This window comes from Eumetopias jubatus, unplaced genomic scaffold, assembly GCF_037043125.1.
Source record: "Eumetopias jubatus isolate StellerSeaLion01/CBP00866 unplaced genomic scaffold, mEumJub1_p1.0 scaffold_7, whole genome shotgun sequence".
Classification (NCBI taxonomy): domain Eukaryota; kingdom Metazoa; phylum Chordata; class Mammalia; order Carnivora; family Otariidae; genus Eumetopias; species Eumetopias jubatus.
In genome coordinates, this window is record NW_028274813.1 from 10,760,402 (window position 1) to 10,785,202 (window position 24,801).

At 54.5% G+C, this 24,801-nt stretch overlaps 1 protein-coding gene across 1 annotated transcript in view; it reads left to right on the forward strand.

The window, feature by feature from the left end:
* Positions 1-887: 887 nt before the first annotated feature.
* PRIMA1 (proline rich membrane anchor 1) overlaps positions 888-24,801 on the forward strand; it is a 56,015-nt gene continuing 32,101 nt past the window's right edge. Inside the window, exons 1-2 of the mRNA XM_028103174.2 lie at positions 888-980; positions 7,995-8,130. Coding sequence (XP_027958975.1) covers positions 888-980; positions 7,995-8,130 — 229 coding nt within the window. The remainder of the gene's footprint in view (positions 981-7,994; positions 8,131-24,801) is intronic.

The following is a 24,801-nucleotide window of genomic DNA, read 5'->3' on the forward strand; positions in this document are numbered from 1 at the left end:
AGTCACCAGGGTGAGGACCGAGGCCCCGCCTAGAGGGCGGGGGACCGGGGAGGCGGCCGGCTTTAAATGGGGGCCGTCCGGCGGCTCGGGAACAGTCTGCCGCGGGGGGAGCGCAGACCTCCATTCCCCGCGCCGAGGATCGGCTGGGGCCGCCGCCAGGCAAGGTGGCGTGAGGCGCTGGAGAGGTGCGGGCGGAGAGGGAGACCAGGGCCGGAGGCTCACGCCCTGAAGCCGGGAGGCCGGGGCTCGGGAGAGCGCGCGAGGGCACATGGGGTGCGCCCGGAGGTGCCTATGTTGCAGTGTGCGCAGTGAGGGCCGGCGGGGCAGAGAGGGTGCACGCAGCGTGTGATTTCCTGGTGCTGTGCTCGCAGGGTCAGCGAGTGTGCAGGCAGGAGTCGGTGGGTGTGCACGGCCGTTTCTGTGGGTGTGCAGGCAGGGTGAGAAGTGCCCGCCGGGTTTGAAGTATGCTTGCAGTGGGAGTGAGTTGTGCATGGCTGGGGAGGTTTCTGGGGGAGATGCACTGGGTTCGGTTAAGTGTGCTTGGCTGTTTCTGGAGGTGTGCATGGAGCCAAAGTGTGCACGCAAGATTCTGGGGGTGTGCACGGAGCCAAGGGATACACATAAGGTTCTGTGGGTGTGCGCCAGGGTTGGGGGTTCTGGGATGCCGGCTTCTGTGAGTGTGCGCCAAGGGTCAGCGAATGTGCAAGCTGGAGTGAAGGGGCAGTCTTGGTTTATGAGGGTGCCCCAGGGTGCGGGGCGTGCCCGCCCAGCCCGGACGGCTACGTGTGAGGGTGCGCGCGGGCGATGGTGCCCGCGCGGCGCCCGCCTGACCCGGGCTTTGCTCCCCTGACAGTTCGCCCCCGAGAGCGGTGGTGCCGCGGGCCGAGATGCTCCTCCGGGACTTGGTGCTGCGCCGGGGCTGCTGCTGGCCTTCACTGCTGCTGCACTGCGCGCTCCACCCTCTCTGGGGCTTCGTGCAGGTGAGCGGCGGGCGGCTGGCGGGCTGGAGGACCTTCTCCCGGGCAACTCTGGGCGGGGGGCCCGGGGGGGGGGGGAAGGGGGGCGGTGGCACTTCACTCCCACGACCCTGGCTTCCTGCAGCCGCCCCTCCGATTGCTCCTGGGGAGAGCTTAGGACAAGAAAAGGTGCATGCCCTCCCACTCTCCCTACCCCTCCATACTCTGGCCCTGAAAAGATCTGGAAAAACTCTGGGGCAGGCCTCAGTCCTGGCCTAGCAAGGCTTGCAGGACAGCCGTGAAACAGAAAGGGCTTGGGAGTGCCCTCTCGATGGTAACATTCTGTTGCAGAAATGCAGGGAAAGAAACCTTAGAGCTTCTACAAACTCAAGAAGAAAATGATCCCAAGAATTATACATTCTTTATTTCCCACCAGAATCACTAGTAAACTTGTACTTAGCCTTCTTAAACTGGACTTAACCACAGCTGGGGCTGTGTTTCCTGGAGGCAGCGGAGTTGGGGATGTGGACAGGTTGTGGATGGGGCCCCTGGTGGAGATGTAGGAAGAAACTGTCCATCTGTAAGGATTGCCTGGGGCTGGAGCCTTCACCCTGGGCCCCCGAGACCCCGGGGCACGGGCCAGGGGGCCACCAGCTGGAGTGACTTCTGTCAGGCTCAGGGAGAGGGTCAGATGGCGTGGCCCCTGGTACCTTCCAGAATGTCCACGGTCAGTGGTACAGTGGAGTGGTGACGTGGACTTTGGTGTCAGCTCTGCGTTTTGAGTTCCAGTTCTGCCCCTCACCGGCTCAGGACTTCAGGTCATGCCTCTTGGGGCTTTGGTTTCTTGTTCCTCACTGTGCCCTTGTAAGTACTTGATGAGATCAAGCAAGTAAAGATCGCCTCCCGCAGCACCTGGACCATAATAAACCCTCAATGGTGGCTGTGGCCGCCATTGTCGATACTAGTAATAGTCACGCTGCTCTTCCATCTGGATGGCCAGCTACTCTCTTGATCACGACAGAATCTGTTGGACGTTTTTGAATTTTCAGCGGTTCCACAGGCACGGGAGGACATTTTTACTGTTTTGAGCATCGACATCCCCAACTCGGGAGGTTTTGCGGCTTCATGTTCTTCTGGTGGCATGTTGGGGGTTGGGGATCTTTCAGATGGTTGCCCTGAGTAGGGGGCTATCAACCAAAGGAGAGGGGATAGGGTGAGACCACTTGCCGGTCTGCTGCAGTCCTTGAGCTGCCCTGCGCAATGGGGCCCCACTGGAAACCAGCTGTCTGTCCTGCTTGGATGGTGGCCTGGGTGACCACTGGGGAGCACCAGGAGCTCTCAGGCTGGAAGAAGCATGCTAGTTGAGCAGGTGGGTCAGCCAGCCACACCTCTCCCCCCCCCCCAACCGCAGCCCCAGCCCCAGGCTCATCTTCTGCTCTGGCTTCTTTGGCTTCCCTCTGTCTCCCTCACGATTGTTTTCCTTCCGGAATTGACAGCTTTGTTTAATGTGTGAAACGGCAGCTATTAAACTCAGCTGTGCCTCCTCAGGATTCAGGATTTTGTCACTTCTAAACACTTGGGCGGCTTGGGACCAGCTTGCCTCGTGCAACTTTTAGTTGAACCTCAGATGTGAAGTTCACTTGATTTTTCTATTCATCTGTTTACAGTTTTCCCTAACACTCCTAGAGAGCAACGTGCTGTTGTCAGCCTCCGAGGCTGGCATCTCTGTGGCGTGAACTAGCAGGATTCACACAGCAGACCCACTGCTTCCCCACCATCACCACCAAAAGAAATAATCTTGTGAACGCAGCTCAGTTTTTTAGCAATGTCCTTCAGCCAGGCAGCGCTCGTGCGTGCGTGCATGCGTGTGTGTGTGTGTGTGTGTGTGTGTGTGTGTTTCAGATGCTGTTACTCAATACAAGTCAATTTTTGTGAAAATCAATTAGAACAGGAGTCCTCCAGACAAGTAAAATGGGCAAAATGTTGGCAGGAGGCTCTGGAAAAATTAATCTACAATTGTTAAGAGGCTGAGAAGCCAAGGGAAGAGGGGCTTTGAAATGGATGGATCTGGTTTTTAAGGAAAAGAGCTGACTCCGGGAGAAGCGAGGGAAGAAAAGAAAGATACAAGTGCATGAGGGCCATGTATTTCCCTCTAAGTGGAGAGATTGAAATCTGCCACATCATAGGAGTTTCTTGAATATAGAGAAAGAACTCAGAGCTATCCGTGCTTTCGTAAGCATTTTGCCAGAAGAATCCCCCAAAGTTGTAAACATGTGCAAGAGTGAGACCAACATATCAAAGAGTTGTAATTGATAGGATAATTGGTGAAGCAAGAGACCTGTGGTCCCCCACGAAGCACCAGGTTCCCACCTTGAAATCAGCCTGAAGCTCTGGCTGTCGCCCAGAGGATAAGAAACATAATCCTTAAAGTCGGATGACATTTAAATTGCCACAAGGTTGGTGGGGGCATTCCCTAGCCTCCCCCCTTTCTTCTTTAATATGTCTAGAATTGAGATTCTGAGCTTTTGTGATTTAGGTTCTTCTAAGTTCACTTCCAGATGATTCCTTTTTTTGCAAGCAAAGAGGATGACAGGCTGGCAAATTTATTAGGTGTGACAGGAGTGTGTCTCATCAAGTTACTGTGGTGCTGGCCTGTCTCCATACAAGATGCCAGAAGCCATCATCTTTGTGGGTGTCCTCCAGGGAGACAGGCTGTGACCCGGGCCAATGGGTCTCTGTGTGCTGAAGGGGGGCCACCAGCAATGCTGAGCTCCTCCTATGATCAGTCACTACAGCTTGGCTTATCTCGTCAGTAGCATCTATTGGGGGCACCTACTGTTTGCCAGGCCCTTTGTTAAGTGCAAGGGGGGAGTGGTCCCTGGCCTCGCGGCACTGACAGCCTGGTGCTGGAGAGGAAATGAAGCAATTATAGGCAAGAGAACTCAGCAGGAGCAGTCGGCTTGGGGACGAGACCTGGTGGGAGAGTCAGAGAAGGGTCGCAGAGGTAGTGCTGTGGCTGAAGTGTGAACAAGGACAAGAGAGGAGCAGGCTGCAAGCATGAATGAAGTGTCCAGGCAGAGGGAGTAGCCCCGAGGCCAGAGGAGAGAACGGGGCGTGGGAAGAACCCCGGGGAGGGAAGTCCCAGGTAAGGCCACTGTTGTAAGCCCCTAACATAATGCCTTACAGTTCGGACACGATCCCGAGGGCTATGGGAGCCGTTTTAAGGTTTTAAGCAAGAAATGACATAGTCTCTGGCTGGCATTTTAGAAATCTCGGTCCAGGCCCAGCAGAAAGATGGATTTGGGGCAGCAGGGGTGAGGCAAGGGGGCAAAGACGCTGGGGAGGGGAGGGTTGCCAGATTTAGGCAGGTAGAGATACAGGACAGCCAGTTAAATTTGAATTTCAAATAAACGCCGCCTCGGGCTTTAGTGTAAGTATATCCCACCCAATAGTTAGGATATACTTATACTAAAAATGATTGTTTCTCTAAAATTTAACAAGATGCCCTCTATTTTATCTCATAATCCTAGGTGAGAGGCAGGTGCTGCCCAGTGGAGATATGATGGTATCCTGGTTTAGGGTGGTAGCAGTGAGAATGGGCAGAAACTGATGGCCGCCGGGCCACAGTGGCAGGTACCAAATCCAGGTGACTGTGGGACCTACCTGCGCCTTAGCCCACTCTCCACGACAGTAGCACTGACAAGATTCTGGCCCCAGAACAATGCTGCAGAGCAGGGGCAGGAAGGCAGGGGACAGCAAAACTGGACGAAAAGTGGCCGCAGGAAGTCATGATGTCAGCTTCTGTTCTGCGGGCTTTAGGCAAGTCGTTGACCTCTCTGAGCCTCTGCCCCTGCTTCGTCAAGTCCAGCCAAGAGCAGGTGGCTTCAGGGAAAGTTCCTTCTCCCTGTGGGACTCCCCAAGATACAAACCAAGCAAGCCAGGCGTTGAGACGAGCTCTCAATGCTGAGGTCTCCTCTCGACTGGTCTAAATACAACACCGCCAATCCATAGAACCCCCAAGTGGACCCAGAGTTGGGGAGCAGAATAGATCCTGTGTTTCTCCACTGGTGGGCAGACCATCCCCCAACACATCTTTTCATTGTGTGCCAACTGAATGCAGGGTCCTGTGAAATCCTAGTAGGTTACTTAGCCTCGCTGGGCCTGTCCCCCCCCCCCCGCCCCCCATAAGCGTCAGTGGTAACGCTTGCCTCTCTCACTTACCAGCTGTGGTTCCCACACAGTAGGGCTCAGGAAGGCGTACCGGGTCAGGACTCGGGAAGCACAGACCCACCCGCCTGCCTGCCCCAAGATGCTCAAGGCTCAGTGCGGGGAGCAGACATTACAAAACAGGGGCAGAGTGCCCCAGAGATTACAGGGTGAGGCAGCAGCCCTGAGCAGGTGGATCCAATGGGGTTCCGGAGGTTGGCAAGGGGATCAAGGTCTGAGTAACCAAGTGTCAGTTAAGAGCGGCTCAGTGGCCACAGGCTTGCGCTGGACCAAACGCCAGTGAAGGACCCCAGGTGGGCCCCCCCAATCAGGGAGAAGGATAGACACCCCAAATCGGATTACTTCTGTGAGGGTGACTGGTTAGGCAGGTGTGCACACTCCCATTCCAGTGGGGCCATTATCCGACAGACGAAGGAACCATGGATTTTTTTTAAATGCCATGCGCTCCGTTGTTCCCTCCCCCTTCAGTCTTGAAACTTGGGCCCAGCTTCCCTGCTGATAATTTTATCGCTTTAAACTCTCGTAACCACTGGTGCCCTTGTATCCTCTCACAAAAATGGGTCATCGAGTTGGGCCAGGTTAAGCAGACGTGCTCCTCTGGAACTCTTGCATAAATTGCCCCTCAGCGAGGGTCCTTGGTTTGGCCGTAGCATTGCTTGACGTTTGCACACTGGTAGAGTCCAGCAGAGAAGCGACCTCGGAGGCTATCGTTGGCAGAATGGAGCCTTCCAAGCAACACCCACCTCCCCCCCACCCCCCGACCTGGCCGTGGTCTTAGAAGGTCGGCCCCAGGAGGAGGGTGGAACGGGAGGAGGGTGGCTCTATGACCACGGGGGAGCTGACAGGTGCACTGGTGGAGAAGCTGGTGGGGGTTACCACGTCTGCGCAGGGAGTTAGGCATTCCCGTCAACTAACTAGGAAAGACACCCCATCCGAGGATCTGCTCTTCCTGGTGGGAGGTGAGCTTGCCTTCGGAGTTTGAAACGCAGTCAGTGGCCCTTTAAGAACCCTAAAAGGTGGTGAGCAGCGGCTTCGGCTTCTCGGCCTCATACAGAGTAAGTTAGGGGCTGTAAATCAACCCACCTCTTACTGCCATCACCCAGTGGTCATCACCCAGCCTGTTCAGAGCCGCCAAGTGTGAAGGGAGCATCGGAGCCCCAGGGACTCTCCCTGCCGGCCCAGGACACGCGTGTTGGAGGGACTGCATTGGCACCCAAAGGTGGTCTATAGCATGCCCTTCCCAACGGCAGACCGCAGGTGGCTAGCTGCAGAGAAACTGGGGTTCTGGGTTTCTACTCCCCCAAAAGGACAGCCAGAGAAGTTACTGGGGGCTTCACTGAGGTGGGGATGCCCACCAACTCTTTCCTTCATGCTTTTACATCCCCTTGTTCCCTGGGACGGGCACAGAACCCTAGGCTCGCAGGTTAGGGCACTCTGCCATGGGGAGGGAGGCTGACGGTGTGTCTAAGCCAGCAGTACACATGCGGGCTATACAGTAGAAGTCTAGCCTGGGAAAATTACACAAAATTTTGATTTAATCGGTCTTAGGAAAGGGTCAGGCATGAGTATTTTTTTAAAGCTGCCTGGGAGATTCTCATTTGCAGTCAGGGTTGGGAACTGCTGGTTGAGCCCAGCCCCAAGCTGGTTGACAGGTGAAGAACTAAAGACTGGTGTCGAAAAAACACCAGATCAGGAGTCGAGAGGCATGGATTCTGGGCCAGTTTTTAATACTCATTCATTCATTCACCAAATATTTATTGGATGCCAGGGATTCCCTTAGTGGATGAAAATAAAAAGCTGGGCCCCTACCCCTACAGAGCATCTAGTCCAATGGTGAAGACAGGTAGGAATCAGATAATCACCCAAGTGTAGATTTTTGCCCCACAGAGTACAGCCTGGTGCCAGGAGAGCCTATAAAAGGAGACCTGACCTGGTCAGAGGTGCTTCCCTGAGGAGCCGATAGCCAAGCTGAGTAATGGATCAAGTCAGAGAAAGGTGTGGGAGAACATTCTGGGACAGTGGAGCAGTATACGTAAAGGGGGGTGGGGGGGTGGCCAGGGCCCAGGGACTAGAAGAAGGGTGTTGGGAGCAGAGCAGAAGCTGAGAGCGTGGCGTGAGGTGGGGCTGGGAACATCGTCAGGGGCCTCTGGAGCAGGGCCCTGTGGCCACGTGAGCTCCTGAGCTGTGGGCAGGTGCCCAGGGGTTGTTAGGAGGATGAGGAGGGTTTGGTCTGGTGTGTTTCCCACAAGACCACTCAGGCTGCCTTTGCTCACATGGCCGGTCTGGGTAAGGTTCCTCCCTCCAGATGGGGAGCACCTTGGCCCTGCGTGGACATAGGAAGGCTGTCAGGACCTGTGGGCAGAGAGAAGGAGCAGGCTTGGCCTTGTGCTGTAACAAGGAAGACTGCAGGAATGGTTGGCTCAGGTTACTGAGGAGGTAAAATCGGTATCCAGTCACTGCCCGGGTGTGGGAACCTCGGGCAGCCTGGGCCTCAGTTCCCTCATTTGTGCGCTAGGGAAATTCTAAGAGTTAACCATAAAATTCTTGTCTCCCTCTCAGTGGCCAGGTCACGGGCCACGGTCTCATAGCCTGTCCCTGGCAGAGTGAGGAATAAAACCTTGGTCTCTAAACCCACCAGGCCGGCCTCCCACAACACTGTTCCCTTCAAGCCACCCCGACTCCTGCCTTCCTCCCTCCGTGGCCTGGGGGAAGGATTCCGAGTTCCAGCCTGGCTGGGAGTGGGTGGGGCGGGCCCATTTCTGCTCCCTGCGGCCTCATGCTCTTCTCTTGGGCACCTGCCCGTTTCTGCAGGTGACGCATGGTGAGCCCCAGAAGTCCTGCTCCAAGGTGACCGACAGCTGTCAACACATCTGCCAGTGCCGCCCCCCTCCCTTGCTGCCCCCACCACCCCCGCCCCCACCACCTCCCCGACTCCTCTCCGCCCCAGGTAAGTAAAGGCTCACTCCGTTTCCGGGGTTCTCTTTGTGTTTTCCGGGCCCAGGAAGAACCCGTGAGCAGAGCAGAGGACAGCCTTGCTTCCTTTGTAATTTTCCACTGCCCAAGCAGGAGGGAAGCCAAGGCCCAACTTTTCCCTGCAGTCTGCAAAACGCCTTTCCCACAGAATGTTCCTGCGAGATGGAGGAGGCTGTTTCTCCATCGGTTAATCAGATAAAAGTCAATCTCCATTTGATGAGTGACTCGGCCTGGATTGTTCTGAAGGCCAGAGCTTGGAAGGGGGGCAGCCACTGGGCTGGCCATAAAGACCCCACGGGTCCACATGCTTTCACTTCTCTATTTTAATTCGCAAGTGAGGAGGCGACTGGTAACAAACCAAAGTGGAGGCTCTTACTGCCATTTGCAGCTAGTTCTGCTAGAAACCTCCCTTTCTCTGGTTTGCCTGGATTTCATCTACGAACAATTTGATTGCCTGGTCATTCAAACGAAGGAGGGTTTCTTTTCTTTTCTTTTTTAAGATTTTATTTATTTATTTATTTGAGAGACAGAATGAGGGAGAGAGAGAGCATGAGAGGGGGGAGGGTCAGAGGGAGAAGCAGACTCCCCGCCGAGCAGGGAGCCCGATGTGGGACTCGATCCCGGGACTCCAGGATCATGACCTGAGCTGAAGGCAGTCGCTTAACCAACTGAGCCACCCAGGCGCCCCAAAGGAGGGTTTCTTTAGCCACAAATGGCCTCATCCTGACTCGGAGGGGTTAAGTTTCCTGCTCACAATCGCTAGTCGAGAAGGTCTCTAACAAGAGATTCTGTATTTGGGATGGATCACTCCAGGGTCGGCCTATAACACTGCCTGTGATCATGCGTGGATCTACCTCATTAAACACATCTCCGTTGAATTATTTGGGGGCATACTGTAAATAACCTTGACAACGCTCATTCTCCAGTAGACTGTGTCTTCAGGCTCTCGGTGGCCAGACAGTGATGCGATGTTCTGGAGGATCTTTCCCGTTCAGATGCATTTCTGCGTTTTGTCTGCTAGGCCCTTACCTGTCTCCGTTCGTGCGGACACCTGTGGCCCAGTGTTTCTCCGAGTGTGGGCCTCACCATCACTTGAGGCATTTCTTTTTTAATTTATCTGAGAGAGAGATCGCACACACATGAGAGAGTGTGGGGGGAGGGGCAGAGGGAGAGAGAGAATCCTCAAGCAGACTCCCCACTGAGTGCAGAGCCCAACATGCGGCCTGATCCCAGGACCCTGAGATCATGACCTGAGCCGAAACCAAGAGTCTGTCTGCTCAACCAACTGAGCCACCCAATCGCCCCGAGGCATTCGTTTTAAAGTGTAGCTTAGGACCCACTTCAAACCCACCGAGCCAGTGTTTGGGTGAGGCTTAGGAATTGGCATTACAAGTCCAAAGATGATCCAAATGCAAGTTAAAGTCAAGAAGCTTGGCCTGCTAGGCTGTCTGCTCCAGGCCTCTGCAGGACCCGGGAGCCCGGATGCTCACCTCTTCCTGTCTCCTGAGGGAATCCCTGAGCTGTGCCGTGGGGCCGAGCCTCAGGCACCTGCGTCTGGAGATCACTCCCCACCCCCTTCTCTTCCCGCTGTTTGGTCTCTGGGCCTTTGTGGTCCCCAGATATGCTTGCATCTGATGGGTCCACATCCCCCCCATGCTAACTGAGCTTCTGTGCCAGACACAGAGGTGAAAGACCATTCTGGTCTTCTGAGTCTCTCAGCCTCAAAGGGAAGGCCTCTCAGCAATCCCTAAAAAGTGGCCCAAGAGAGCACAGGGGGGCCCTTGAGATCTTTGAGCAGTTGGGCCACAGTAGACAGCAACATTCACCTGGGTCTTCAGGAATAAATAAGATTGTTCTAGGTTGAGAAGGAGGGTCTGAGGGAAGGACATTGGGCAGAAGGAACAGCGTGGGCAGAGGCTTGGAGGTCTGACTTTGTGAGCCTCATCATGGGAGCCAAAAGCCCTTCGGTGGGTTTGAAGGAGTGGTCAAGGGGCGGACCGTGAGGGTGTCGTGTGCCCAGCTGAGGAGATCACATTGCATCTTGTGAATCATTGTTTGCCAAACGTGATTCACCATCTCCGTATACGTCCTGTCATTTGCCTTAGTTTTTCTTTAAATAGACTCACTTTTGTGTTTATATAAATTAATTTCCAAAGAAACCTTTATATAACTACTGTCAATGAAAAACCACTATCATTTGCATACACAGAAAGTGACCATAAAAACAAATGCAACAAACACAAAACAATATTTTGAAGTTCTAGCTTGTTGCGGAAGGTGCCCAGCTCAAGGCTTTCCCTCTTTTTGTTAAAAAGGGAGAGAAGCAAGTGGTAGAGATGTCGGAGCCCTAGTAGGACCATGGAGAGATTTTTCCCTATAAAGAAATCAGAAGGCTTGTAAGAGAGCCAGAGGGGACCGAAATTTCTTGTTCTGTCTCCGTGTGTTAGCGTGCTGGGTCCACGTGCCATCTGCAGGCAGCTCACTTACCTGCAGGGACACGCACCCCATGCTTTAGGAATCTGCCGTGGAGAGCAGCAAGCCCACAAAGGTGTGAATCGGGGAACTGGCATCATTCTCTATTGTCCTCTTCGGAAAGATCCATTTTCCTGACAATGTGGAGGGTGGCTTGGGGGTGAGCTGCTAGACTGGAGTCGAGTAGGGAACTCGTAAGAGACTTCAAGCCCCAGACCGCCCACGAGGGCCTGGAGCCAGGCTGGGAGCCGCAGAGACGGGGAGGCAGGCAGGGAGTGCCTTGTGTGGGGGGACAGGTGCCTCATGTTGGGTTTGGGGCCCGAGGGCTTCTGGGGCTGAGGAGAGCAGGTGTCACTTGGTTCTATGGCTGGGCTCCTTCAGTTACACAGAGCAGAGACGCATCTCGAAGCCGCTGAAGCCATACTAAAACCAGGGTGAGAGAAGTTAGTTTCTTGGCTCACGTGTCAGGATAGCCAGCAGCAGGCCTTGTATGATGATAGTACTGGATTTCTGTCTCTGTCGTTCTGTCTTCTGGTTTCCCCTGGGTTGTCCCTTCTCTGAGGCTGGCCCAGTCCCTGAGGACCCCAGGCTCCCGGATTCCATCAACCTTACTGTCAGTAATCTTCCCACAAAGGGAGCTTCTCTTCCTGAATCCTTCAACTAAAGTCCTGGGGCTGACTTTCAGGGGACCAGCTTGGGTCACATGTCTGTCCTTGGGTCAGTGGTGGTCAGTCCTACGGGATGGAATGGGCTGACTGATCGGGCCTGGGCCATGTGACCTCCCTTAGCATTGACGCTCAGGGCCGGAGGTTAAAGGAGGGGATGGCTTTCCAAGGGAAGAGCCAGGTGGAGTGGGTAGAGAGGCGATAACCTCAGGATGAAGACATGGACACTGGGCAAGGATGGGAGAGAGGATGCCCCCCGGGGCCATGGCCTACCTGGGGGCATGTGAGGCAGATGAGACTAATGGCAGAGAAAATATTTTGTACATTCTTTCCGTCCTTGTTGAGCTCAGCCTAGCCCCCTGCACACAGGTAGTGCCCAATAAATGTCAGACAGAGACAGAGCCACAGCCACAACTTCAGCCTGTTCTCTAGTCCCCAAGGAATCGGCCTCTCCCAGCAGGCACAGGGCTTCGGTGCTGTGAAGCCTCTGTGGTGGTTTTGTTCACTAGGTGTGCATGGAGCTCAGCAGGTGCCGGGCACGGTGCCAAGGGCTAGGAAGTCAGCAGTGAGCAAGAGGGGGGCGGCTCCTGCCCTCACGAAGTTCAGTTTGCAGAAGGAGTGTCCTTTCCTGCCGTCTTTCGGGAGACGCTGTTTCTGAGCGCATGTCAGCCTTTTGCCCATTTGTCCCACGGATGCGTCTTGCATCCATTCCGCTCACGAGGGCCTCTCCTTCACGGGTCAGTGTTTGCCCAGTGCCTGCAGTGGGCACGCCAGCGGCACCCAGAGGGGCACAGGGACTTGGCCTCCCCAGCAGGGGCTGGAACGGAGGATCTGGGATGGCATGAAAGAGTTCTCCGGTAGATGTTGGCCGGGCTAGGCCGTGGGAGAGAGGGAGCGGTGGAAACAAAGCCTAGAGTTAGGATCAGGCAGAAGGCTCCCTGCTGAAGGAATGTTCGTCGGCTGGAGTGTGGGCTACAGTGTGTGGGTCTGGGATCGAGGGAGGAGGGAAGAGAGAAAGCTCTGTGCATCTTCCTGCAGACCTATATGGTCTCCCGTGAAAGTGACCTCCAGAAGTTGTTGGGCGTTCTCCATGTGGCTGGGCGGGCAGGCCACCCTCTTCCTCCAAATAGCACCCTGCTGCTCAGGGCAACCAACGTGTCCTGTTTTGCCCAGGACCGTCCTGGTGTCCCAGAGAATGACAGGGGACTTTCGAGGCAGACCCGGCCCTTCCGCTGCTAAGTCTGCCGTGCTGGGCATGTCACATTCCCTCTTAGGGCCCCATCTGTAAAGTGGGGCTGGGGGTACCCCTGGAGAAGGGATTGCTGGGAAGACTGGAGATGACATAGGCTGCACGTGGCAGGAACTACATGCTCGAAAAGCCCTGTGGCAGCCCAGCTTTCCCGCCCTCTAGACCTGGTGCCAAATCTTGCTCATCAGCTAAGTGATTTGGGCAAGGTATCCTTAACTGCATGGGACCTCAGTTTCTGCATCTGTAAAATGGGGCTAATGACAACACCAACTGCATGTGGGTGGTTGGGGGGTTTAGTGCTATAAAGTTAACACAGTGCAGAACCCAGAGCCCAAGTCATACTCAATAAATGGCAGCTAATAAATATTAATGATCAGAGTAGTAATAATAAAAGGTCACTGGCCTCCAGGTTGGGAGTTACTTAAACATGGTCCTGGCACCTGTCTGCTGACAAAGGAGCATCAGGTTAGAAACTTGAGGATGAAGTTGGCTCATTAAGGATGTGTCGGCTCTCCTAGGTTTTCAACAGAAAGGAAAAGGTTTTCAGAGAGTCCCGCCTGGGGCCCCTTTCGGGGCAGCCCTCGCCAGGCTCGCGGTTAATCGGGGTCCCCCAGGTCCATATATTTCTGGAAGGCGTGGGCAGGGGTGAATCCTGGCAAAGGCAAAGGCACGCTCATGGGACCTGAGCAGAAAGCCCACGGCAGCCGCCAGAGCTCAGGACCTGGGCTCGCTTGGTAAATGTCAGCAATGCCCACTCGTCCCCGCGTGTGACTCAGACATGGCTGAGGCCGTGGAAGGAGACATGTACCAGCCCTCAAGGAAAAGCACGTACACCCCTCTGTGAGACCTGCTTTTGAGGCTGATTGGGCCAAAAATAGCTGTGGCAGAACAGAGGCGTGAGCCTGCATCTCCATAGTGCCTGTCTTTACGGAGTCAAGTCTGATAGAGGTTTTATTTTTGCATTTGTTTTATTCTTAGAAAAGCCAGAAGAGAGGTTAAGTGACTCCCCAAAGGTCGCCCAGCAGTGGTGGAGCTAGAGTGGGGTCACCTGGCTCCCCATCCCCTGTGCCAAGGGCCAAGTGTTAACAAAGAGAAACAAATGGGACTGTGGAAGTTCTAGAATGTTTTTTTTCACTCACCCAGAACACTAGAAAGAAAATGATATTTGGTTCCTGGTACTGCGGTGGAAGCTTTTCTTTCCTCAGCTCATTTAATCCTTAACCACTCTTCTCTGTAGTAAGTGGTATTATCCCCAATTTCTATGAGGAGCCTAGGGCTCAGAGAGGGTGAGTTACTTGTCCCAGGCTGCACAGCTGGTAAGAAGGGGAGGTCATTCCTGCTTCCTGCTGCATCCTTTGCCTGCCTCCTCCCCTCCATTATGGACAGTCAGCATTGGGAGTCCCCCCTTCTGTCCTTGAGCCTTGCTCCTTTCTGTCTCAGAGTCTTTGCATGTATGAGTCTTTCCTGGCACCAGACTGCCCCTCAAAGTAGTTGACCTTAACTCGTGCAGACTTCAGCTCGAATATCCTCCAGGAAAACCCTCCCTGACTTCCACAGAGGTCCCACCGTCTGGAGTTCTGTCTAAGAAACAAAATCGCCCTCAAAATTAGTAGTGAAAACAGCAGCAGGTGCATTACCTTTCCTCTCGTGGGTAGGAGGTTGACGGGGCTCCACCAGGAGGCTCTCACTGGAGGCCTTTCCTGAGATTGCACTCAGTTGGCTGGGCCTGGTCCCCCTTGACGGCTTCTCTGCTCACGTCTGGTGTCTGGTGCTGGCCGTTGGTCGGGTCCCCAGCCGGCCGCGTGCACCAGACACACGTGCTGTCTCCCTGTGGCTCGGGCTTCCTCGCAGCATGGCGGCCGCGTGCCAAGCCCCAGAAGCAGGTGGAACCTGGCTGAGGAGGTCATACAGCATCGCTCCTACTGCATTTGTTCCTTGGAATCAAGGGCCCAAAGCTGCTCACATTTGGGGAGTGGGACTCAGCTCCCGCCTCTTGATAGAGTGTCAGAGAATCGGCCTGCATTTTAAAAAGCGCGCCACCCTCCATCTTCACGCACACACTCTTTGAACTTTCTTTTTCCTTTATAGCAGTCATCTGACCCTTTTAAGTATCAGATTCGATCTTTGGCAATTAATTAATTAATTGGCTAATGCCTGGATCCTTTGCTACATATAGCCAAGTTCCTTAGTGCGTGCCCGGCATATCGCAGGTCCTCAGTAGCCACTCGTCCATGTGGTTTGCAAATAATTTTGACTATCTGCTATTGCCAGACCCTGGGCTAGGTTCTGGGAAGGCAGTGGTGAACTTGACAGAAGGACCCCTGCAGTGACGGAGTTTACATTTTACTGTGTGTAGGCTCCAGCAGGGCAGGGGGCGCTGGGACAGAAAATAAACCAAAAACATCACAAATAGAGGGAAACGACCTACAGAGGTCGTTAAAATCCTGTGATCTGATAGGGCATCACTGGATGGTCACTTAGATCGCGTGGTCTGGGGACAGGAGGTGATGTTTCAGCTGAGAGCTGGCGGAAGGGAACCAGGCGGAGTGGAAGACCCCAGGGGAAGAGCATTCTCAGCAGAGGCGACAGCAAGCGCAAGTCCCTCACGAGGGGCGGCGCTTGGGGGTGTGTGTGAAGGGCCAGGGTGGCTCTGGCTACTGGGTGAGGGAGGACAGGAGGAGCCGAGGCTCAGAGGGAGGCAGCACGCAGACCACGCAGGGCCCTGGAGGCGAGGGAGGGGGGTTGGGTTTTCTCTTAAGTGCACCGAGAATCCTCTGGACGGTTTGGAGCAGAGGTGGGGCATGGCTTCATTTACACATTACAGAGACCAGTCACTTGGGTTCAGGCCACAGATGGTGGTGGGGAGGCCAGTGGTGTGGCCTGGAATGGGGGGGACGTGGGGGCAAGGGAGAGCAGGCGGTGTCAAGCCCCAGTCCGATTTAAGATGGTTTTGGAGGCAGGGTGATGGGACTCAGTGGTGGCTGTGGTTGTAGGGAAGGGACAGGAGGCAGTGATGCCACTGGGTTTTGTGGGATCAAGGAGCAGAGAAGCCATGGGACGAACCCACGCTGCTCCTCTCCTTGGTCCTCCGGATGTCGGTGATCTCACCAGTGGGGTCATCAGGCAGACTCGGATGGCGTCGTGAAGGGGTTAGCAAAGGCTCAGATGTCCCACCGTTTCAGCGGCTGCCATTTTAAGGACACAGCCTCTGGGGCTTTAGCACAAATCCAGGGTTTAACAACACTTCATCACATTAAAGAAGCCACCCAGATTTTCTTCCGGGTTGTGAGCAGTTTGGGGCCAGCAGAGGTGGAGACCCTCTCAGGACTCTAAAGCTCAAGATGGGTGCAGAGGGGGAGGCCGACCCCTGGGACGGGCCTTCTCCACAGGGCGCCAGGCTCCTTATGAAAGTGCATGACCAGCTCCTTATGAAGGTGCTGTCCTGGCCAAGAGTGAGACCTGATGAGGGACCGTGTCGCTTGGCAAGTGTCTTGCCTCGTGGGCTGCATTGGTGAAGCTGGTCTTCACTGTCACCGTGGTTTGGGACCTTGGGGTACTGGACATTCATCATTTGTGGGTCGGAGTTTCCGTCCTGTCATCTTTGAGCCACTTGCAGGCCTGCGAGCAGGAGGGCCTGGGGGCTGGGCTTAGCTCTGGCCCTTAGCTTCGTGTGCTGGTCACTGCACCTCTCCGAGCTTCCGTTTGCTCATCTGCCAAAGGCAGAGGATGAGGCTGTCCTCCGAAGGCGGGGGTGAGAGTAGAAACAGTACGTGAGGGCCTTGATTAGCACCTGGTACACTCCCACTCTCAGTAAACAGGGTCTCTCATCCACATAATCCTGGCTTGAGCAAGTTTCTTATCCAAGCTGGCCTCAGCTCCCCCATCCACAAAATGGGCTGGCTCTGCCTCGCCTTCCACTCTAAACTGAGCATAGTGCACGCGCATGTGAGCATGATTTTTGTCTCTGGACTTGAGCATCTGATACTCAGAAGAGCTTTAACGACTGCTGGCTTGTTCTTTTAAGTGATTTTCTTTATTTATTTTTAAGTACTGAATTTCCTTCTCCCAATTCAATACATGGAATTGTTTGTCTTCCATTTATTTGCTGGTATCCAGCAAATAAAAGATTACACATTTATGTGGACTCTTAATTTGCTCAACCAACCTTTATTTGCTGATTTACTGAGCAAACGTGTGCCAAGAGGCTGTGCCTTGGCAGGTTCCAGGGGCTGCAGAGATGAATCGTACACAGCCCCGCGCCTCTGGTTGGATGCCTGAGCTTTGGCTACTGGGAGGTGTTGGCATCACCTGGGACTTTTAAAAATGACCAATGCCCTGGCCTACCCTGGAGGGAGGTGATTCTTGCCCAAATCAAGGCGGAGACCCTCGGCTGTCACCAGAGGCGTGGGCAGGAAGGGGTCTGTGCCACCAGAAAACGAACACGTGTGTGCAAAGGCACTTGGCGCCAAAAGGCCGGTAAGACTTGCACACCAGTGAGTGACATCTCAGTGCCACCATGGGCTCTGGGAGGTCCCCAGGATCAGGGCCACACTGGACCCTGACCCCCTGAGAATCCGGAATCTGGGGAGGAGTCTGGACTCAGCATGGGGGTGGAGATGGGGAAACACGCATGTTGGCCAGAGCGCACATCCCGCCCACTTCCTGGGTGCTCTAAGTCCATATAATAATATAAAACTCACCATTTGGAAGTGGACAGTTGGGGGCTGTGTTTGGTACATTCACCATGTCATGCAACTGTCACTCCCGAATCTAATGGCAGAGCATTTTCATCACCCCAAAAGGGAACCTCATACCTCCTAAGACAGCCCCTTTCACAGTCCCTATTCTGGACATTTCACACAAACCTGGGTGTTCTGAAGCAGTGTGAGCCGCAGTTTCCTCCTCGTGGGGAGGAGGCCTCCTCCCGCAGTGTGGCTGTGGGGAGGAATCCAGAGGCCATGTGCAGGCTCAGCCCACTGAGCAGGGCAGGTGACCCTGTGATGGAAAGGGATCCTGCAGGGTGAGGGGCACTATCCTGGCTGAAAGGCCCCCACCTGTTGCACTGGGATCAAGAGCTAGTTCTGACACCCTGTAACTCTGGCCTGGTGTGGACCTCATTTCCCTCATGGGGCTGTTGAGTGGGTCAAACGAGCTTGTGCACCAGTGCTTAAAACAATGCCAACCCAGGGCGATCACCCTGTCAATGTTAGCGATTTCATATTATTGCAGAACTCATATAGGATGTCCTCCTTGTGCCCAGGACAAAGCAGCCGGTCTGACCTGTTAAGTTTCTGAGAACTAGGCCTATTGATTCATCTTTGTCCCCAGAGACAGCTCAGAGCCTGACACATGGAAGGTGCACGCTGAGTGTTTGACTAAATGCATGACTGACGGTGAAGACAGAATTTAAGCTCTCCAGGAGCAAGGGGGTGTGGAGGGGGACTCACAGTTTTGAGCCTGCCATTTGCCAGGGAGCATCTGGGACCACGTCTCAGTTTGGGATCCAGAAATAGATACTGAGACAAGAATTCAGGGACAGGTGGCTATTTGGGAGTTGATCCCAGAAAACACCAATAAGGAAAGGGAGTGGGAGACAGGGCAAGGTGTGACGTCAAGCCAGTCATCCCTATGGACAGCTGGAGGGAGCTCAGTCCTGCTGCGGAGCTCTGGGAAATGGTGTGGGACAGCCCCGCAGAGTGACCGGACCCGCGGGCTGAGGGAGCTGGGGTCACAGTTAAGAACTGATCCCAAGGGGAGTGGGGGACCCACTTTCCCAGACAGAGATACAGCTTTGACAGTTGGCAGCCGAGCCAGTGAGCCCCGGAAGGACACCAGCTATAGGCTATGGGCTGTCGCCTTATTCCACTGGAATCGCCATGGGTGACCTCACCCCTGGTCAGACCCAGTTGGGTCTATACCTTCCAAGAGTCCATACCCCTCTTTCCCACTCAAGAAAGCACATCAGCACTCGTGAGTGTTCTCCTATCATTGGGATACCTGATTTATATATTTAAAGAGCAGTAATCCATTCACAAACATTTACTCATTCAGCAGATATGTGTAGATCTCTCCATTGTGGTCAGAGACCGAGGACAGCCCAGTGAAGGCTCATGGAGGAAGATCGGGGTTCTGCTTGTCCTCATGTGGAGTTTGGGATGCGTGTGGACAGCTCAGGGGTGCAGGATACAAGGATTGCAGACTAAACAGAGCACTAAGAATCCCCAGTCAGCTGAGTGGAGAGTGTCTGACCCGGAGCAGGTACCCTGCGGTGGGGGGGGCGGGGGGGAGGCGAGCTGAGGCGCAATGATTCTCCAAGTGAAGGCTGGGAGTGGAAGTGGGGAAGAGGGGCGTGCTCCTGGTAGAAAGTACGGCAGGGGCGAAGGATTGGAGACCAGAGAGAGTCTGTCCATCCCAGGACTGCAAGTGCGCGAGGCACGAGAGATGAGTTAGAGAAGCAGGGGCGCGGTGCAGCATGCAGGAGTCCTGGACTTGAACTCCAGGCAGTGCAGAGCGCCCAGAGGGTCTGCGTGGAAAGCTACCACCTAAGTTCCTTCAGACAGCCCTGCTTAGGGGCTAAGTGGCAGGAGACTGAAGGCAGACAGCAGGGAGAGAGTGGTGAACTGGGGAGAGAATGGTGGTCTGGGCCAGGCGGTGATGTGAGCAAGGGGGTCATGCGCTAGAGAACCTTCTGGACTCAGTCACCAACTCCTGTCAGGAGAGCGCGAAAAGGAAGCCTCCCGGTTTACGGTGTCTGATCAGATGCTCTCGTGGAGACAGGACACAGAGGGAGAGGGCTCCAAGGGTTCAGAAGCTCCAGGTTTTGTCACGTAGTGTTGGAAGTGACATGTGGTTTGGGGTTGAGGGCAGAGCCCTGAGCTGGCCCTCAGGGGGGTGGGGGGGCAGTGACAGCAATGATGCCGAAGCCACCAGAGATCACCCCGGGAGAGAGTGCTCTGGGAGGACAGAGCCTGAGGTTCAGGAGGAAGAGGATCCTGAGAAAGGGCAGCCACAAAGGGAGAAAGCGCAAAACCAGAGAGGTGACCTGGGAAGAAGGAAGCAGCGAGGGCTGGGGACAGCTCACAGAGTTAGGAACCAGACACTGCTCGCCACCTTCCTTATCCACTTACCTGTGCCTCCCAGAAAGGAGAATGAAGAAGGGTAAGTACTTAGAGGTGAAACAGACAGGTGGCTCCCACCGAGGGACCACGGGAAAGCAGGTGGGGATACAAACGAGTATCCTCGAGGGGGTCCCCAAGGAGGAGGCAGAGCTCACTGTAGGCCTGAAAGGTGGGGAGCGGTACGACTGGCCTCCCAGAGTGGGGAGGCCATGAGGAACATAAGGGAGCCGGCTGCATGGGGCTGGGAGCAACCAAGGGCCCCCAGGGGAGGCGTGCGTTGTCATAGGCATGTGCGCCGATGGAGGGTCAGAGGCAGAGTTTCCAGGGCGCTGAGAGTGAAGCTGGGCAAGGCGACAGCAGGGCAGGCAGCCCTTTGTACCTTCAAACATTTCTTGAGCATTCCTACGTTCTAGGAGCTTGGGATACACCATGGAACAAAATAAAGCAGAGCGCACATCCTGGCTGGGGAGAGAGATCAGGGAGAAGTAAGCAGGATACACCTGTGATCCGTATCATAGATGCTAGGGAGGTGGGGACTGAACCAGGGCAAGTTGGGGCGGGGCCGGGCGGCAGTCTGAAGAGCGGATGATGGCATTGGATCAAAGGCTCGTGCTCAGAGAGGGAGCAGAGCTCGCTGGCACCTGGAAGCCAGTCTCAGGACTGTCCCAGGTGGAGAGCAGAGCCAAGCTGGGACCCGGGTCGGGGACTTGCCCGGGTGGTTGAGGAGCAGCCAGGGGCCCGTGTGGCTGGAGTGGAGTAAAGGGAAGGGGGGTAGGAAATGAAAATGAGGAGCAGCAGAGTGGGTCCTATGGGCCCACTGTGAGCGGGGCACGGGGGGGGTCGTGACCAGACTTGTTCCTGACAGGCTCACTCTGATTGCTGTGTAGACCAGACTGTGGGGGTTCGGGGCAGAAGCGGGGGTCAGGACAGAAGCGGGGAGACCAGTCCAGGTGAGAGGTGATGGCCCCTGGGAGCAGATGACACCGACTGGATGGTGAAAATGGTCAGATTCCGGATGGGAGCCCATTGCATCTCGCAATGAGCCAGGTCCCGAAGGGCAGTGTCCTGGGGGAGCAGGACAAGGAGCAGAGAGGGGTGGAGGGACCCTGCCGCTGCTCCAAAGCAAGCGGCTGTGGTGGAGTCTTCCATGGAGCGGCCCCAGGGGTGGTGGGGCTGGGGCTGGCCTGGAGCCAGGACACAGCCATTTGGTCTCATGTCCCAGACAGCCCCTGGCTGACAACTCCGATCCCCACAGGGTTCTGATGAGGTGGCCTCGCAAGTGGCCTGGTCTTGGTCTAATTAAAAGGAGACATGAGTTCTGCATCTGCTGGGCGGGGAAGGGAGACCCGCCACCCGGTGCCTCCAGGTGGGAAGCCCAGAGGCCACATGGCTGGCGTTCCCAAAGCGGCCTCCATCCTGGCACCCAGGCCTGGTGCTTCGTGGAGGGACCGTCCTGGGAGGTTGTTCCTGTGGCTACCAGAAGAGAGTCGAGTTCTGTCAGAAACATGGGGATGTTTCTCTAAAGTAAGTCAATGCTGACAAATGAACAGAACAATAAAGAGGCCACATATGCTCAGAAGGAAGAAGCCATTCTTGGTTTCTGCTAAAACAAAACAAAACAAAACAAAACAAAACAATTCACAACACAAGGGCGCCTGGGTGGCTCAGTCGGTTAAGCGTCTGACTCTTCATCTCAGCTCAGGTCTTGATCTCAAGGTTGTGAGTTCAAGCCTTGCATCAGACTCCGTGCTGGGCGTGGAGCCTACTCAAAAAAAAAAAAGTTCACAACACAAAACTCTTCTAACTTTGTTAGTCAAGAAGCAAATGAAACTAGAATCAAGATGCCCAGAGGGAGACCACTGCAGGTGTTGAAGAGGACCATTCATTCACTCACTCACTCACTCGTTCATTCAACAAACACCTACTGAGCATTTACTCTGGGCCAGATGCTGTGGCAGGAGCTGGGGATGTGAGCTGTACCAGTGGTTCCGGGCAGAATGGGAGGCTACAGGGAGGGCTCCACCTTGGACAGCGTGGCCAAGGAAGGCCTTTGAGGCTGCCTGATACTTGAAGGAGGAGCCTTGTGCAGACTGGGGAGAGCATACCATGCAGAAGGTAGAGCACGTACAAAGACCCTGCGGTGGGACAGCTGTGCTGGGCACAGTGATCAAGGGGGAGCATGGGGAGGGTAGTACCAAATCGCACAGGGCCTTATAAACCACACTTTCCGTAGCACAGAGCTAGATTTTCCCCCCAGAGTGCAATGGGGAGCCGTTGAAGAGGCTTGGGTCCCAGAGGTGCACAAACAGATTTAGTTTTTAAGACAGTCACCGGTGGCTGAGAGGAGAATGGGTTGAAGGAGCAAGAGTCTTGTGGGGAAGACTGGTCAGGAAGCCACAGCCGTTGTTCAGACCATAGAAGCCGGGCGCCAAGACTGGGACAGTGGAGAGCCCGCAGGACGGGATGGAGGAGGGTAGGGAAGGAAAGCGAGGAGTCAAAGGGAGGAGGTCCAAAGAAGAGTTGATGCCAACCAGTATCTGCCAAGAGTTTGGTGGCCCTGGGATCATCTGCTGAGCAAGGACGCTGATTTACCCAGCTAGTGTGAACTGAGCACCTCCCGTGGCCTGGGCTCTGGCTCGTGCAACCCAGAGATGAGTAAGAACTGTTCCGGGCCCTGGCTGAGCTCACTGGTCAGGGGAGGGGGAATGAGAAGCTGTCATCCAGCACAGAGTGCAATGGGTACAAAGTGCTGCAGGAGCACAGAGGCAGTGAGCCCTGAGCCATCAGGGATGACCACCTGGAGGAGGTGGCATTGAACAGTCTCAGAGAGCAGTTGGGATTTTGAAGAGCAGATGTGGGGAAGGATATAGAGGTGGATGAAAGAGGTGCTCCAAGGGGAAGGAATGGCCTGAGCAAAGGCGGGGACTCAGGAAGGTCTGAGGCCTTTTGGGAACCTGTGGTTCTCCTTTTCAGGAGTGTAGGATACCAGGGAGGGTGACGGGAGTGGACGTGTCTCAGCATGGATGGCCCAAGGAGTTTGGATGTGATTCTAGAATAGCTGAAGGTTTTTGAGCAGCTGGGTTAAGCAACCGAGGTGGTGTTTGCAGACCATTACTCTTACAGAGATGGGAAGGAGGCTGGGTCCATTGCACATTTGTATGTCTGTTTGGTTCCCGGCTGTGGCAACCATCTCTTTCCAAGATGGCACCAAGTCGTTGGCCTTGCTTTGTTCCCCGTCACACATCAGTTTATGGGGATTGACTTAGGCTCCCTCGCTGTCCCATTTCTCCCTCTGAATATGGTTAGGTTGCAAATGGGCACGGTGTCTGTTTGTCCTGCAGCATGGGCCTTCCTGCAGCTCATCAAGACTGGCCATGACCTGGTGATTACCTCTCTGCTACTCTTTGCCCTTTGGCCTCTGGAGAAGGAACTCAGTAGAAGTTCAAGGTGGCTTGGACCAGCCTTTCTGGGAAGCTTCCAGACTGTGTGTTCACACTGGGGCCTCTGCCGACCTCAGAGCAGGGTGGTGACACCTAGTCCTTCTTCTTGGCCGCTCCTCCTCCAGGAAGGCCTCCCCTTCCCGACGTGTGGAAGTTGAGATTATGAATGGCACTGCAGTTGGCACGTTAGGCTGCTGGGGGAAATAGCAACTGCTTCCCTTCTTACTCCGTCCACTGCACCAGAGGAATGACTGGCTTGAAGAGATTCTAAACTCTGTGCTGGAAACGCAGAGTTACTTTGAATACCCAGGGAGTGTTTAATTCCTTCCTCTCCTCCTCCTCCACTTCAGGCCCTTTCCCTTATCCTCCAGGTTCATATTTTTCCAAGGTCAGATGAATCTCCTGCATCCAACACACACACACACACACACACACACACACACACACACACTGCAGAGAAACAGAAGGAAAGGATGCGGGGAGGGCTGCGCTCAAGACTTCAGGTCTCAGAGCTGTTATGTACATTTGTTGCATTGTTCAAGATGGCATCTGTCTGGTTCACACACTCTTTCTCTCTCTCTCACCTTGAGCTGACTTTTATCCTACCAATCATTCTGAATCAGGGTAAAAACAACCCCTAGAGTACATTTGGAAATGTGGGGGTATTTATATTTTGTTGTCGTAGTGACTGGGGGTGGGTGGGTGGGTGCTTGCTGCATTGAGTGGACAGGGGTTGGGGGTAATGAATGTCATGCAAGGGACAGGTCTACACCATGAAGTGCCTCCCCTTTCTACTGATAGAGCCCCTGCCAAGAATCTGCATAGCCATTAAGCCTTGTTTTGAACCGGCCAGGTTTCAAGTCCTAACCTGAAGTCCCGAGGAGAGCAGATTCTTTCCATTTTTGGAAGACTCAGTGACCCGCCTTGCTATGGTGGAAGACACTTACTGTCTCTCTGGATGATTCTGTTTCACTCACGATGTTGTTGGGCTAGTCCACATTCATTTATAAGGCACTTACAAAACACCTTGCCAACAACAGAAAAGCAAAATATCTAAGACCTGGTCCAGTCCTCAGAGGGCTCGTGCTTCCCATCGTGGAATGACTAGTAGTCTTTGGGGACCCACTAACTTGCAGGCCCCTGGGAGGCAGAGAATGGGTCCACTCCATCCCTGCATCCACCCCAGGGAGCCTACCGCACGCTGTCACAGAACACTCCATAACTTTGGATGTGTTGAATTGACCCAAGGACTCTAGTCATGGCTGTTGATCCTGGTTGGCCGGAGGACAGGGCTCTTGTTCTACTCAATGCTTTCGAATGTTGGTACGTGAAATTGAACTTTAACACAGAGTCTTATGAGGTCAGGTACTTTATTGGGCTATATCTTGACAGACTTTGTGTTTTTCTTGATTTTCCTTAGTCATCCTGTCTTAGCTCCAGTACCCTGGAAGCAGAGCCTGAGGCAAGGGTTCAGGTGTGTGTTATTATGGCCGGAGTGCTTTCAGGAGGAAGTGGAAGGGAAGTGAGGGAAGCAGGCCAGGAAAGGGGAAGGAGTCCAGGAAGGGTATGGCTTCAGCTGGAAGCTAGCTTCAGGAGAGTCCATAGGAAGTGCTGGATTGTGAACAGCTCCAATGAGGAAGCCTTGAGGCGAGGGGCAGCCTTTGATGCCTCTGTATCAGTGAGTTATTGACCCCTGACTGC